At 35.1% G+C, this 17810-nt stretch overlaps 1 protein-coding gene across 3 annotated transcripts in view; it reads right to left on the bottom strand.

Moving 5' to 3' along the window:
• USP47 (ubiquitin specific peptidase 47) overlaps positions 1-17810 on the bottom strand; it is a 112535-nt gene that overhangs the window by 73608 nt on the left and 21117 nt on the right. The window contains exon 2 of one of the 3 annotated variants that reach the window (XM_023646047.2): positions 1404-1463. The exons of the other annotated variants lie outside the window; for them this stretch is intronic. Coding sequence (XP_023501815.1) covers positions 1404-1463 — 60 coding nt within the window. The remainder of the gene's footprint in view (positions 1-1403; positions 1464-17810) is intronic. 3 annotated transcript variants of the gene reach the window in all.

The following is a 17810-nucleotide window of genomic DNA, read 5'->3' as shown; positions in this document are numbered from 1 at the left end:
ATTGGGATAAAAACCTATTTTTCTTCCAATATATATAAGAAACATATATTTCTTCCAGATAGGTTTCCTGGTAGGAACACCTGCAAGTGGTTGAATAGTTCTGTCTAAGAAATCTCAGCGCCTGCTAAAGGCATGTTTGGTTGCATAGTAAGTCATTTTGTCTCCTTTTCTTGGCATTCCTAATAGTTCTAACCTCAAATCTGAGTTCTCTGAAGTTAATTTTTGTTTCATAAAAATTACTTCCTAGGTGTTTCTTATCAAAAAACACAAAACAAAGTGAATAATTGATGGCATATATTCAGAATGGTATTAGCATGTAGAAAACAACTTAACATCATATATAATTCAAAGTTATCAAGATGCAGATTTTTCTGAGAGAAAAAATTAAGATAAAGAATTTTAAAACATTATGAAGAGAACTTCTTTACCTCTAAATTTAATAGTCAACCCATTTTCTCTCAAGACTTTCTTCTCTTCAATGGAATTACAAAGAATAATACTACAGTTGTAAACTTAAAAACAGACACACCACACACAAGTAAGCCTGTTTCATCTACTTCTTGAGACAGGAGCTGCTAGGAGCTAAGAAATGTGTCCTAGCACACCACCCTTCCAGATAGCCATAGTTCATGGTGAATATACTGCCATCCCTTTACAAAGAGAATTGATGGTGTGAATCTTTTTGCTGATTGAAATTTATCAGCCTCATTCAGACTGTGCATTTTCACTCTAAGAAGTGACAACTCCTGGAGATGGGAGTCCTAACTTGCATGAAAAAGGATTGTTTTAAGATCTTCCCTCCACTCCACTCCAAGTGCCCCAGCAAACTGTTGTTGTATGATTTTTTTCCTTAGCGATCTCTTGCCACAGATCACTTGGAGAGGACAAAAGAGATTAAAGGAAGAACCTTGGGGAAAAGTTTAGAGCCAAAGGGACCTGAGGAAAATGACATATTAGGTAAAGGTTAGAATGGGATGTTACAGCACAGGAAAGTTCAGGTTTGCAGTGTATACAGGCTGTCAGGAAGCTAACAGTTTTACTTAATTCTTCAAATAAGATTTCTGGGTTTTGATTCTGCACATTATTAGATGATTTAATCCAACACTATTAATATTTCAGAAAATAAATATATCCGTAAAAAACAGACAACTAATATACCCAAAGTCAAAACTAAGGGTTCTATGGTTTTTATGTCAGTTTTACCCCTTAATCACTTGTTAAAAACAAGCAACTATGAGACACATATTCTTTAAGGTCACTTTCTCATTATTAAAATCGGGTAGAAATAAAATAGCCAAACAAGCATAAAACTTAAGACATGCCTTGTTATTAAATAAAAATACTAACATGCTGTTACTGGCTCTGCTGATTACTACACTAAAGCAAGTACATCAGCAGTCTACCTGTAAAAATTTCTTCTTCATTTCATCAAAGATATTTTGTCTGCATCTCCAAAACACATCCTATGGTATATAAGAACAAAATGAATTACAAATTATTTCTTTAAAATAAAGAGGTAAGACAGTGAAATGAGAACAATTAACCAAAAGACATTTTTGCAACAAAGTATGTATTACTTAAAGTATTATGACATCATCCAGGATTTTATTCATAAATTACATTTATAATTTGTATTGTAGGCCTCAATTACTCATGTAAGGTTACTGAAAATCTGTGCTATAGTGATAAAGAACAACATTAACATGGAAAACAACCACATTTTAACAAAGAGCAATAGCTTAAGAATTGTGTATAAATCAAATGTTCTAAGTCACATAATTTTTTTCCCAGTTTTACTGAGATATAACTGACATATGACATTGTATTAATTTAAGGTATACAACATAATGATTTGATATATGACAATATTGTGAAATGATCACAATAAGTTAACATCCATCATCTCACATAGTTACCAATTTTCCTTCCTTGTGATGAGAACTTTTAAGATCTATTCTCTTAGCAACTTCCAAATATACAATACCGTATTGTTAACTATAGTCACCACACTGCACATTACATCCCCAGAGCTTATTTACCTCTAACTGGAAGTTTTGACCCCTTCACCTGTTTCTCCCACCCCTCACCCTACTGCTGCCTCTGGCTACCACCAATTGTTCTCTGTTTCTATGAGTTCGGTTTTTTTAGATTCCACATATAAGTGAGATCATACAGTATTTGTCTTTCTCTTTTTAGGTCATATAATATTTTGAGTCTGTTAAAAGAGTTCTGCAGGGAAACCAAGAGATCTCTGATTCTGTTACTTTATAAATTTGGATTTTCCACATGATAGATATTCTTAAAGTAAGGTTGCTTAACATTACTCCCATAGCTATTTTCTTTAATATAAATCTCTCCCTATTATGAGACAAGCTTATTTCAACAATTAAGAAAATACAGAAATAATATAAAAGGAAATAAAAATAACCTATAATCAAGAGATAATCTCCTGAAAAAATCTTGGTTTTACATCATCCGAGACTTTTTCTGTACAAATTTTGCTTTCCTCCACCTTTTAATTAATAAAAAGAGAGACTAACATATTGCTTTAAACGATGTTTTTATCACACATAATAGCCTGGATACTATTCTACATCAATTAAAAAAAATTTACGTTATTTGCTTTTACAACAGAAATATATTTATAATAGAAATACATAATTTTTTGAAAAGCAACTCTAAAATAACCCCTGTAGTAATTATTAACAATTTGATATACATCCTATCATATTCCATTCCATCCTACGCATATATTTATTATAGACATTATTAATTATTAACCAAATAGGATCATTCTGTATACCATTATTTGAATTCTCTGCTTGTGCCTCGACACTCATTCATCTTCCTGTGCCCAAAACATTTATCTTAAACACTGCAGAGTTCCAGGGGCCGGCCCTGTGGCATAGTGGTTAAATTTGGTACACTCTGCTTTGGCAGTCTGGGTTTGCAGGTTCAGATCCTGGGCACAGACCTACACCACTCATCAGCCATGCTGTGGCAGCAACCCACATACAAAATAGAGGAAGACTGGCACAGACGTTAGCTCAGGGCTAACCTTCCTCAGGCAAAAACAAAAAACAAAAAACCCTATGGTGTTCCGTTAATTAATTGACTTAACTAATCTGCTATTAATGGGCATTTAGGCACCTTCAAATTTTCACTACAGTTTTGCTTATTTGTACATTTCTTTTCCTGAAGATAATTTCCTAAGGAAAGAATACTAGATCAAAGGTTATGTACTTATTTTTAGGAATTTTGATACATGGTGCCAAAATGCTGACTCTCTCTTCACAAATAAGAGTTGAACTACAAGTATCTGTCAAACACTGTTCTAGGTGCTGAGAAAAAAAGCAGTGAGCAAAACCCCTGCCCTCAAGGAGCTGACATGGCACAGTGGGAACCCAATCGTGAGCAAATCTGAAGCATCAGGCATCTACCAGCCTCAGAGTCGCCACAGTTCTGTTCACTACATCAGGAATGCTCTTCTCCTGGATATGCTCATCTTCTTTGCTCAAATATCATTGTGGTGACTTTAAAATACGTCCACAAATTCTTTGACATGCCTCTTGGCAAGAAGAGAAGTCTAATTCCAGTCCTCTTTCACGTGGCCAGCTTTAGTGACTTCCTGTGATACACAACATGACTTCCAAGGCTAGGTTAGAAAAGGCAATACAGCTTCCTCCTGGTTCTCTCTCAGATGCTTGCCTTGGAATCTAGCCACTATGCTGTGTGAGAGCCAAGTAGCGACATGGAAAGGTCATGTGTAGACGTTCCAGCCACAGCCCAAATGAAATCCCAGCTGGCAACCAGCATCAATCACCATACATATTGAGTGAGAAAGCATTCAGATGATTCCAGCCCCCAGCCTTTCAGCTGCCCCAGCTGACGCCTAGCAGAGCAGAAACAAGCTGTCCCAGCCCAGCCTTGCCCACACTGCACACCCGTGAGCAAAAGTCACTAGGTTTTGGGGCAGACTATTATACAGCAAAAGATAACCAGAACAGTCAATTTTTCAATCTGGTCCTTCTCTCACCACCCTGTTTAAAATGAAAATTCACTTGATACTCTTCATCTCCCTTCCTTGTTTCAGTTTTCTCCATAGTATTTATAGCCACCTGATATTTTTGTTTATATTTTACTTGTATATTGTCTATCTCCAAAAAACTTCCACTATGAGCCAAGATGAAACAGCAGACTGGACTTACCCTCCCCACCCTAAACAACTAAAAATCTAGACGAAATATACAAAGGAACAGTTTTCAAATATTAAACAACAGGCAACACAGTACAGTGATCCCTGTGAAAGCAGAAACAAGGTAAGCCACCTTTCAGGCTGCAGTGCAGGGAGGGAGAAGCCAGGTAGAGTCCAGCAATCCCCCTGAGTTGAAGAGATGAGCTGGGGACTTCAAGGGGGCCAATTTGGCTAGAATTTACAGGGCAGAATACTGAAGAGAAGAACATTGTACAAAAGGAAAGCTCCAGAGATCTGCAGAGTGGTCCTCCTTGAGTATTCAGCTGAGTACTCATCAGTATATGCGTGTGAATAAATTATTTACGGCAGGGGAAAGAACCACAGGAAAGAATCTCTGGAGCTCAGTTCAGTTCCCACCAATGAGAGTGAAAAAACCTCATAATACCCAGGGCATCAGAAAAGAGTACTCAGAAGAGTACTGTCTCAGTAGTGGGACCAAATTAGGCCTAGTCTAAAGGCTACCCTGGTCCAACCTAAGAAAGCTCAAAAGTAAGCCACAAAAGGATCAAGCTGTTTCAACTAAATTAACTGCATCTGAGAACAAAGCTCAGGAGTATTTACGGAAATAAAAAAATACCCAGCACCCATTTAAGGTAAAATTCACAATGTCTGGCACGCAACTGAAAATAAACAGGCATGCAAAAAAGCAGGAAACTATGACCTATAAGTAATATAAAAATCAAGCAATGAAAACTAGGATGATAGAATTAGTAGATGAGAACACAAAAAGTTTATAACTATATTCTATATCTCAAGAAAGTAGAACAGAGTATGTTAAGAAAAAATATGGAAGATATAAAAAGCAAAAACTCAAATTTCTAGAGATGAAAAGTACAATATCTGAGATGAAATATACAATGGATGGGATTAAGAGATTACGTAGCACTGAAGAAAAGATTAATAAACGTGAAGACACAGCAACAGAAACTATCAAAAATGAGACACAGAGAGAAAAAAAATGACCAAAAAAAAGAGCAGAAAGTAGGACAACTTTCTTATTAGAAACCATGGAAGCCAGAAAAAAGTTGCACAATATTTTTCAGGTGCTTACAGAAAATAACTGTTAATCCAGAATCCTATAACCAAAAAAAGGTCCTTCAGGAATGACCCAGGAATTGCTTTAGTAATCAAGTAAAATTCAATACATTCTCAGATGAAGGAAGACTAAAAGACTTTGTCTCCAGTAGAACTACCCTAAAGGAATGACTAAATACAATACACTTTCCTTCTCCTCTTGAGTTTTTATTAAATGTTTGACAGTTGAAATAAAAATTAAAAGACTGCTTGATGTGGTTATAAATGCATGTAGAGGAAATAATTATATTATAAACAGTGGAGGGTAAAAGAATATAGAGGGAGGAAAGGTTTCTGCATTTCAATTGAACTAGTAAAATAATGACGCCAGTAGACTCTGATAAGTTTGTCTACACAATGTAACACCCAGGGGAACCACTAAAAAAAGCTATCACAAACATATACAATCAAAATCATTATAGATAAATCAAAAGGGAATTTTAAAAAATGTTTAAGTAACTCAGGAAGGCAAGTAAAAGACAGCAGAAAAATAGAAAACAGAAAACACAAAATAACATGGCAGACTTAAGCACTAACATATTAATTGTTATTAAATATAAATGGTTTAAATACATCAATTAAAAGACAGATATTGGCAGAGTAAAGAAACATGACCCAACTACATTGCTACCGCTAAGAAACTCACAACACAAACACACATACACACAGAGATATATACATATAATATATCTTATTTCAAATATATGATATGTAAAAAAATATTTTCACATAAATTTTATATATAATGTATATATTTCATGTAAAATATTTTATATGAAAGTAAAAGGATGGAAAAAACAAACCAAGCAATCATTAATCAAAAGAAAGCAAGAGTTACTTTTAAAAATTAATATCAGATAAAGTAGACTTCAGAACAAAAACAATGATCAGAAACAGAGAGGAACATTATATAATGATAAAACAGTCCATCCACAGAGAAGACATAGCAATTCTAAATGTGAATGAATCAAACAACAAAGTTGCAAAATACATGAAGCCAAGATTGGTAAAACTGAAAGAATCAAATAAATCTCCAATTATAGTTAGGAGATTTCAACATCTCTTTCTCAACAATTGCTAGAACAACTACACAGAAAATCAGCTAGGACAGAGAAAAACCCAAAGATACCATCAACCACCAGGATCTAATCAACATTTATAAGACATTCCAACCAACAAGGACAAAATATACATTCTCTTCAAATGACCATGGAAAGTACACCAAGACAAGACCATATTCTGGGCCATAAAACAAACTTCAACAAATGTAAAAGAACTGAAATGATACAGAGTATGTTCTCTGATCACAACGAGATAACAGAAGATCTAAGCAAATGGAGAAACAATGTGTTCTTACATTGGAAGACTCAACATAGTAAAGACATAAATTCTTTCCAAATAGACATACAGTTTCAAAGCAAGTCCTATCAAAATCCCAGGAAGCTTTTTTTGAAGATACAGACAAAATTATTCTAAAATTTATATGGAAAGGCAAAGGAAATAAAATAGCTAAAAGGACAAAGAGGGAGGATTCAGTCTATCCAATTTCAAGACTTATTATATAGCTACAGTAATCAAGACTATGTGGTATTGGTAGAGGGAAAGACATATAGATCAACAGAACACAACAGAGATGGTACACAAATATACCCAACTGATTTCCGACTAGGTATGAAAACAATTCAATGGAAGAAAGATAGTCTTTTCAACAAATGGTGCTTGAACAATTGGACATCCACAGGCAAAAAAATAACCCTCAACCTAAGTCTCTCACTTTATGCAAAAATTAACTAAATATGGATCATGAACTTAAATGAAAACTATAAAACCTTTAGGAAAAAACACAGGAAAATTTCCAGAGCTAAGGCTAGGCAGAGTTCTCAGATTTGACATCAAAAGCATGATTTATAAAAGGAAAAAATGATAAATTGGATTTTGTCAAAATTAAAAATGTCTACTTTGCAAAGACCCTATTAAGGATGAAAAGACAAACTATGGACTGCGAGAAAATATTTCAAACCACATAACAAACAAAAGACTAGTATTTATACTATATAAAGAACTCTCAAAACCTAACAATAAAAAAGCAAACAGTATAATTAGAACATAAGGCAAAAATCATGAGACTTTTCAATGAAGAGCATAAACAGATGGCAAATAAGCACATGAAAAGACGTTCAACATCACTAGCCAACAGGGAAGTGCAAATTAACACCACAGTGAGATATTATCACACAGCTATCAGAATGGCTAAAATTAAAAATAGCAGCAACACCAAAGCCTGGCAAAGATGTAGAAAAACTAGATCTTTCATACTTTCCTGGTGGGAACATAAAATGGTACAGCTACTCTAGAAAACAGTTTGGTAATTTCTTAAAAAACAAGATATGCAACTACCATACAACGAAGCAACTGCACTCTTCAACATTTATCACAGAGAAATGAAGAGTTATGTTCACATAAAACCCTATACATGACTTTTTATAGCAGCTTTATTCACAATAGCTCAAAACTGCAAAGAATCCAGATGTCCTTCAACAGCTAAATGTTTAAAGTGTAGTACATCCATACTATGGAATATTACTAATCAATTAAAAGGAACAAAGTACTCATACTTGCAACAACCTGGATGAACTTTCAGAGAATTATATGTTAAATTTAAAAAGTCCAAAAGGTTACATATAGTAAGATTCCATTTATACATTTTTGAAATGACAAAGCATAGAAATGGAGAACAGATTAGCAATTGCCAGAGGTTAAAGAGGGGCTGGGAGTGGGAAGGAAGTGGGTGTGGTTATAAAAGGACAACATAAGAGATCCTTGTGGAGATGAAAATGTTCTGTATCTTGACTGTATCAATGTCAATATCCTGGTTGTGATATTGTATTATAGTTTTACAAGATGTTACTATTGGGAGAAAGTGGATAAAGACTACACAAGGTTTCTTTTTTCTCACAACTACAGGTGAATATACAGTTATCTCAAAATAAAAAGTTTAATTTAAAAAATAATAAGTCTGCCTATCCTACTACTCTGCCACCTCTCTTTCCCAGAGACTGAAAGAGGAATCCCTGTTTTAAACCTTGGAGCTGAGTTTGGGTGGGAGGTGGAGTAGGGGTGGTTCTCCTGAGAATATGTAGCCACAAGCTAGCCCTCATGCTGATTTGCAGCCCCAGTTCACAGTCTGGGTAGTATGAATAATCCCAAACCAAGAATTACATTGAAAACAGTTCTAGAATAGTAGTATTCCCAGGTACCTGGCAGAAAAAAAATCACAATTTTTTTCTGGAAGAATCCATCTGTATCCCAAAGCTCAAATAATTTCCATAAAAATTATTTTCATAATTACAAGAAAAATGAATAGCTCAAAATTTCTTTTAAAAAACAACTAAATACATAAGGAAAAAGGCATCATGAGTGAGAGTCAGTAAAGAATAAAATACAGCAGATGACACACAGCTAATAATTGGAACTATCAGTCAAAATTATAAAATACATATTTTTTTTAAAGATTTTATTTTTTTCCTTTTTCTCCCCAAAGCCCCCCCGTACATCGTTGTATATTCTTCGTTGTGGGTCCTTCTAGTTGTGGCATGTGGGACGCTGCCTCAGCACGGCTTGATGAGCAGTGCCATGTCCAGGCCCACAATTTGAACCAACGAAACACTGGACCACCTGCAGCAGAGCGCACGAACTTAACCACTTGGCCACGGGGTCAGGCCCTAAAATACATATTTTTAATATGCTTCAAGAAATAAAAAAGATCTTTCAAATTATGAGATGTTAGCAATTAGAAGGCTTTTTTAAAGTACCAAACAGAATTCCTAGAAAAGAATAAAATAATAGAAATTAAAATACAAAGTTTATTTAAAAAACAGTGTATTTAAAATATGTGAAAAAAGAATTAACGAACTCCACAACAGAACCAAAATTTTCTAAACTTTTAGTGACAGAGATGTAAAACATTCTGGCATTAAGAGAAATGAAGGACACAGTAAGAAGATCTAATACACATTCAAGAGAAGAAAGAGAATGAAGGCAGAAGGAACACAGATAATGGCTAAGAACTTTCAAGAACCAATGAAAGACATCAAAGCAGATTCAAGAAACCCAACAAATTTCAAGCAAAGTAAATAAGAAGAGTTTAAATGCAGCCAGAGGGAAATGACAGATTACCGTAAAATAAACAACAATTAGACTGACAGCTGATTTCTCAACAGCACAAATGGAAGCCAGAAGACTGGAGCATGATCCCTTTAATGTTCTGAAAAAAAAAAATAACAACTCTTAGCCCAGAATGCTATTTCCAGCAAAAATGTCTTTCAGGACTGCAAACAGATTTCTGTGAACAGTAGATCCTCAGTAAAGAAACCTCCAAAAAGGTATTCTTCTTCTCTACCAGTTCTTATGCTTAGGCACACAATGTTTTTTCTTGTCTAAGAATCTTTTCGGAGGGCTAAAATCCGAGTCAATGTCTGACTGCAACCACACGAGGACTCCAAGTGAGAACCACTGAGGCAGGCCAGTTCACAGGTCTGTGAAAGGCTGGTATCCTCAGCATCACAGGGCTGCAAAAGTTTGAGGCATCATATGCTCTTAGAACTTCACTGAAGGAGAGGATATTTTCCTCATCTGTCTTCCTGTTTATATTATGGAAAAGCATATTTCACAGTAACCTCTCAAAAAGAAAACTGTACTACAGGCAGAAAGAAAAGTGATCCCAGAGGGAAGGTAATGACCTCTGATCTAGACACCTAGCCTACTGACAGTGAAGCCTACCTCATTTCTACTGAACTACTGTAGTGCCATAACAATGAGCACCATAATCACGTTGACCAGGAAGATGGATTTCTGGTAAAAACACCGCCAGCTCAGTGCATATACGACGTCTAACCAATGAGCTCATATGCTGTCAGCTAATCAGAGGCATGGAGAGGCTCTGCTTATCTAATATGGGATAGAGACTATTCATGGATTTCAGCTTCAAAAAAACGTACCATTTTCCCTCCCCTGAGCCTTGACTCTTATCCTCACCCCATCCTTCTTTACTGGATCTAGTTCCCTCCTTGGCAGTAAAATTTTTCTCAGTGTTTAAACTTTGGTCCCAAAGCATTTAGTTTCAACAAAGGAGTGAGATACAAAAAGAAATGAATAGCTGCAAAACTTAATTCAAAATGGATGAAAGACCTAAATATAAGAACTAAAACAATAAAATTCTCAGACGAAAACAAAGGAGAAAAGCTTCATGACAATGATTTCTTGGATATGATTCCAAAAGCAGAGACAAAAAAAGAAAAAATAGATAAACTGGACTTCATCAAAATTTAAAATTTTGCGCATCAAAGGACACTATCAACAGAGAAAAAGCAACCCGTGGAATAGGAGAAAATACCAGCAAATCATACACCTGATAAGGAATTAATATCCAGAATATATAAATAATTTTAACAACTCAACAACAACAAAAAAACAAACACCTTCGTTAAAAAGTAGGCAAAGGACTTGAAGAAACATTTTACCAAAGAAGATAGACAAATGGCCAACAAGCACAGGAAAAGACGCTTAACATCACCAATCATTAGGGGAATGCAAATCAAAACCACAATGAGATACCACTTCACACCTATTAGGATGGCTACCACCAAAAAAACAAACAGCAAAATCAAACAAACAAAACCACAAAATAAGTGTTGGTGAGGATGTGGAGAAACCGGAACCCTTGTGTACTGCTGGTGGGAAGGTAAAATGTTGCAACCACCGAAAAATAGTATATGGTTTAGCAGTATGGCAGCGTTATTCACAATAGCCAAAACTAGAAACAACCTAAATGCCTATTAATGGATAAAATGATAAACAAAATATGGCATATACATACAACGGAATATCATTCAGCCTTAAAAAGGCATGAAATTGTGGTATATACTACAACATAATGTCTTCAAGACATTATGGTAAAGAAGCCAGACACAAAAGAACAAATACTGTAGGATTCCACTTACATAAGGTAGCTAGAGTAGTCAAATTCAGAGAGACAGAAAGTAGAATGATGGTTGCTGGCAAGCCGAGAAGAGGGGGGAAATAGGGAGATGTTGTTTAATGGATACAAGGTTTCAGTTTGGGAAGATAAAAAAAGTTCTGGAGATGGATAATGGTGATAGCACAACAATGTGAATGTATTTAATGCCCCTGGACTGTACACATAAAAATGGTTAAAATGATAAATTTTGTTATGCATATAATAAAAAATGAATAGCAAAGAAAGTAATAAATATGTACGTAAACTAAAAAATGTTTTCTGTGTTTAAACAAGAAGAGATAAAATTAAAGTATACATCAACTATACAATATAAGTGAGGGTATTATTGGAATTAAAGCATTCTAATATCCTTACATCACTCAGGAAGAAATTAAAGATAATTAATTGTAGACTTTGGTAAATGTGCATATTAAATTAGAAATACACTTACACTAAGAATACAAACAGTATATAACTTCCAAACCAACAGAGAAATAAAAAGAATGAAAAAGTAATAATTTGAACCTAAAGAAATAATAATGGAGTATGTTGAATCATGGCCCCCAAAGATAACAGATTGAAGTCTAAAGAGTTTATAAATGTTACCTGGCAAAGACTGTAGATGTGATTATATCAAGGATCTTGAGATGAGATTATCCTTGTAAGAGAGAGGCAAGGGAAGATGTGACACACACAGGAGGAAGTGATAAAAAAGACAGAGCAGAGAGAGAGATTTGAAGATGCTGGCTTCCAAGACTGGAGTGATGCACCCACAAGCCAAGAAATGCCAGCAGCCACCAGATGCTGGAAAAGGCACAAAACAGATTCTCCCCTACTGCCTGCAGAGGGAGCACGGCCCTGCTGACACCTTGATTTCAGCCCAGGGATACAGACTTCAGGCTTCTGGCCACCAAAACTGTGAGAGAATAAATTTCTGTTGTTTTAAGCCTCCAAATTTATGGTTATTTATTATAAAGGTGACAGAAAAATAATACAGAATATATTAAGAAAACAGTACCTCACACGATGGTGGAAAGCAAACACAAAATATTACTAATTAAAATAAATATATGATCTAGTTAAAAGAAAAAGATTATAAGGAGGTATTTTTAATATAGAGATGTTTACTAGAGACTAAAACAGAATATAAAAATGTTGAAAGTTAAAGGATAAAAAGGGAATATGAAAACTAAAAGAAAGTTGTAGCTAATATGGACAAAAAACTGCAAGGCAAAAACCAAGTCTTACTAGAAGGGTCAAAATATAATGATAATAGTCAATTTCCAGAAAGATCTAGCAATTTGAAACCTGAATACATCAAATAAGACTGTTTAAATGTACAAAGCAAAAACTGATAGTATAATGAAAAATACATAAATCCAACATCTTAGTGTGAGAGTTTGATCCACATCTTTGTTATTGTTGCTATATTGGACAAACCAAAAAAATCAACAAAAATACTGAAAAAACAGACATCAAAATGAACAAGCCCGATCTAATGGATATATTAAAAGACTATCCTTAACAGCTACAAAATATATATTCTTGCACAGCACACACAGAATATTTATAAAAACTGACCTGATATTGGGCTTTACTATAAAGCAAGCCTCAACAAATTTCAAAGGACTAGTATCATACAGAACACTTTCTTTCACTGTAATGCAAGTGAATTAAGTATCAGTAACAAAATGGTAACTAGGAAAACCATGTATAATTACAAAATTAAAAAATACACTAAATCATGGGTCAAAGATGAAATAATAATGGAAATTAGAAAATATTTAGAACCAAATGATAACGAAAATATTATATATCAAAACTTATACAGAGTATTGAGGGGAAAAGCAGGAGAATTTTCCAGCAGAATAGGTAAGTCTGCATGAGACAAGGCAGAGGTACGATGAAGAGTGATCTGCCAGGAAGAACTCCAACAACCTAGAGCTGAAAAAACAGTCAGTTCCCTGCTACTAATGGCCTTTGGGGCTGTGGCTGGTCCCCAGAAGGCAGAAAAACAACAAAATCTGTGCCATATAGCTAAAGCAGAAGAGAAGAAATAAAAAGGTAAAAGTAGAAATTAATGAAATAGAAATACCATACAGGAAATTATCAAAGCCAAAAGCTGGTTCTATTAAAAAACAACAATAACATAAAAACCCTAATGATAAACCACTAGTAAGACCAATCCCCTAAAAAGGAAAGCACAAAAATATTATGAATAAGGGGAGATAACTAAGATACAAAAAAAAAGATAAAAGAATGTCACAAGCAAATTCACACCAACATATTTGAAAACATAATGAAATGAATAAACTCTCAGAAAAATATAACTTTTCAAACAAACTCAAAACAAAAGAAAACCTCGATAGTCCTAAAGTCATTAATCAAATTGAATCAGTAGTTAAAAATCTCCCAATAACAACGAAAAAAATTCCAGGCCTAGAAGATTTTACCAAATACTCAAAGATAAACACTTCAAGTTTTATGGAAATTTTTCTCAGTTACAGAAAATGAGGAACACTCTCCAAATCATATTATCATACTATGAGTCTAGCATATGATATTAAACTCTAAAAACACTAAAACAAGAAAGTAAACTTATAAACCAATATTACTCATGAAAACTGCAAAAAATCTGAAACAAAGTATTGAGAAGGTGAATCTAGCAATGTATTAAAGCATAATACATCATAACCAGGTTCATTTAAAGCTGGAAATATCAATTTATATAATGCAACACACTAACAGATTAGCAGAGAAAATCATGTCAATACATATAATATGGAAAAGGCATCTGAAAAAAATTAAACATCTTTTCATCATAATTTTCAGGATAACTCCATTAACATCCTTTCATAACACATAACAAAATAGGAAGAGAATTTCCTTAACCTGATAAAGTACATCTACAAAATTTTACAACAAACATATTTAATTACGAAATGCCAAATGCTTTCACTTTACGAATAGGAACAAAATGAGATTGTACACTAGTCACTACTTTTGGTCAACACTGTAACTGGAGGGACAGTGTAATAAGGAAGAAAAAGAAAAACAAACTAAAAGGATTGGAAAGAAAGAATATGGTTGTTACACATAGATGTCATGATTGTCTACCTAGAAAACCCAAAAGACTTTACATATAAATTATTACTATTAATAATAGCTTATCAAGGTTTCTATGTATTAAAAAGCCAATACACTAATAATAAATTAAAAAGAAATGAAGATGCTATTTACCATAGCATCTCAGAATATAAAATACTCAGGAACAGATCTAACCAAAACTGTATGATTTTTATGAAAAAATTATACCTTTGTCAGAAATTAACAAAGATCTGAATAAATGGTAAGATAATGAAAGATGTATCGTGTTCATAAATTGGAGGACACAATATTGCAAAGAAGAACTCTCCCCAAATTGATCTACAGGTTCAAGGTAACTCCAATCAAAATTCCAACAGTGTGTGTGTATGTGTGTGCCGAGGGGGTTAAGGGAGGACTAACAGGCTGATTCTAAAATCTATATGAATGTGCAAAGCTACGAGAATAGCCAAGACATTCCTGAACAACAACAAGGTTGAGGGACTTATCTTACCAGATACCAAGAATTAATAAGAGGCTATAGGAATTAGGATATGGTGGCATTGGTGCAGCAAATTACCCCCAAATCAGAGCCAGATATATATATATATAGGCTCTCTCTCTCTCTCTCTCTCTATAGGAACTTGATATGAGAAAGGATAAACTTTTCCATAAATGGTCCTGGGATAAGTAGGTATACAAAGAAAAAAAAAACCCACAACCATTTGACACATATACCATACATTAAAAATAAATAAATAGGGGCTGGCCTGGTGGCACAGTGGTTAAGTTCACACATTCCACTTCGGTGGCCCAGGGTTCACTGGTTCAGATCGTGGGTGTGGACCTATGCACTGCTTTTGGTTGTGGCAGGTGTCCCACATATAAAGTAGAGGAAGATGGGCACGGATGTTAGCTCAGGGACAATCTTCTTCAGCAAAAAAAAGAGAAGGATTGGCCGCAGATGTTAGCTCAGGGCTAATCTTCCTCAAAATAAATAAACAAACAATTCCAGGTGAATTTAACACCTATATATGAAAGCCAAAACTATAAATCCTTTAAAAGGTAATATCTTTAAAATCTTGGGAGAGGAAAGAAAAATGTTAAGTATATAGGAAACACAAATGAAAAACAGTTATTAAGATCAATTCAAATTAAGGACTTCTTGATTTTAAAACATTAAAAGGGTAAAAAGATAAGCAAATTGAGAAAGGACCTTTACAACAAACATGGCTAACAGAGACTGATATATTAATAATAAATTCCATAAATCAATAATAGAAAGACAACCCAATAGAAAAATGGACACAAGACATGAACAAGAGATTCTCAGAAAGGAATGGTTAGCTCACAAAGAAATTTGTGTGTGTGCTGAGGAAGATTCACCCTGAGCTAACATCTGTGCCAATCTTCCTCTCTTGTGTATGTGGGTTGCCACCACAGCATGGCTGCTGACAGGTGGTGTAGGTCAGTGCTCGGGAACTGAACCCAGGCTGCCAAAGCAGAGCATGCCGAACTTAACTTGTATGCCACACAGCCAGCCCTCCCAGAGAAACTTTTTAATGCACAATATTGTTAATAAGCAAAAAAGATATACTTCAAACTGAGAACTCTCACTCACTGTTAGTAGGAATGTAAACTGATATAACCCTTTTGGAAAACAGTTTCATACTACTTATAAATCTGAAAATGTTTACCCTACAATCCACTGATCTCTCCACTAAGAATATCTATCCATCTGTGTATCTGTTTGCCAATCTATCTATCCATCCATCCACCCACCCACTCATCCAGCTTCTCCTAGAGAAACCCTTGCCCCAAGTAACAAGAGACATGCCCAAAAATGTTCATAGCACCATTGCTCAAAATAGCACAAAACTGTAAACATCTCAAATGTGCTTCAATGGATAAACTGTAGTACAGTCATAGAACGGAAGACTATATAACAATAAAATGAATGAACTACCATTATGTACATCAACTTGGACATATCTCAAAAACATAAAAGTGAAAATTTTCCCTTGTCAGTAAATGTCATATAGCATTATTTTTAAGGGCTGCATGGTATTCTACCTCATATATTTATCATAATTTTCTTATAAATTACTCCCTTATTTGGCAAGTTAGAGAGCTTTTGGTTTATTCCTATTACATATAATGTGCTGTTGAATATCCTTTGACATTCATGTTTGCACACTCCATTTCCTATATCTTTGGATGAATTTTAAAGGTAAAAATGGTGGATTATCATGTACGTCCAGTTTATTTTTTGAACAAAAATAGTAGATTTTCTTTCTTTTTTTCTAAAGATTAGCCCTGGGGCTGAGTGGTTAAGTTCACGTGCTCCGCTGCGGCGGCCCAGGGTTTCACTGGTTCGGATCCTGGGCGCGGATGTGGCACTGCTCATCAGGCCATGCTGAGGCAGCGTCCCACATGCCACAACTGGAGACACCCACAACTAAAACATATATACAACTATGTACTGGTGGGATTTGGGGAGAAAAAGGAAAAATAAAATCTTAAAAAAGAAACAAGATTGGCCCTGAGCTAACGTCTGTTGCCAATCTTCTTTTTTTCTTCTTCTTCTTCTCCCCAAAGCCGCCCAGTAGACAGTTGTGTATTCTAGTTGTGGGTCCTTCTAGTTGTGCTACGTGGGACGCCGCCTCAGCATGGCTTGATGAGCAGTGCTAGATCGGCACCCAGGAGGTGAACCAGCAAAACCCTGGGCCACCAAAGCAGAGTACGCAAACTTAACCACTTGGCCATGGGGCCAGCCTATATTCCTATTATTTTTAATCTTTGCTTTGGTCCCGTTTAGATAGTGGTCAAAAAAGAATTCTTGTTATTTACAGTCTTCGAGCCACATACAATATTTTACTCTTTAAAATATCTAACACTTCCATTTCTGGGACAAGAGGGAGTAGATGCACTTCTTCCTATTCCTTCTGTGAAATACAACTAAGAACATTATGTATAAAACAAAGACAAGGCTTGAAAGGTGGAGAGGAAGCAGACTAGCTAAAGACCTCAGGACCCAAGGACCCAAGGACATGGTGGTTAATTCCCTGGATTTCTTTTTGCCTAACACATCCTGGTCTGAGTGGGTACACACTAAATAAAAAAGTCGCAAGAAAAGAATGTCCTTATCTAGCTAAAGGATCAGGAAAGGAACAGCCTCACAAAACAGGAAACTTTTAGACACTAACCACACTACTCCAGCCAAGCACCACAGAAAAAAACTGTTGCCCCGCCTCCACTCCCATCTTCAAAGTCCAAGAAAGAAGTCTAGATTTCCACCCTTGGCTGGTGGTAACAAGGCACTCGTCCCCCTCCCCTCAACCAGGGCAATGTCAAAGAAGACTTAGTGGGCAGTGGAGACTT

This window comes from Equus caballus, chromosome 7 (genome assembly GCF_041296265.1).
Source record: "Equus caballus isolate H_3958 breed thoroughbred chromosome 7, TB-T2T, whole genome shotgun sequence".
NCBI lineage: Eukaryota > Metazoa > Chordata > Mammalia > Perissodactyla > Equidae > Equus > Equus caballus.
The sequence above is the reverse complement of the archived record's forward strand: the minus strand, read 5'-3'. Positions and strand labels throughout refer to the sequence as shown.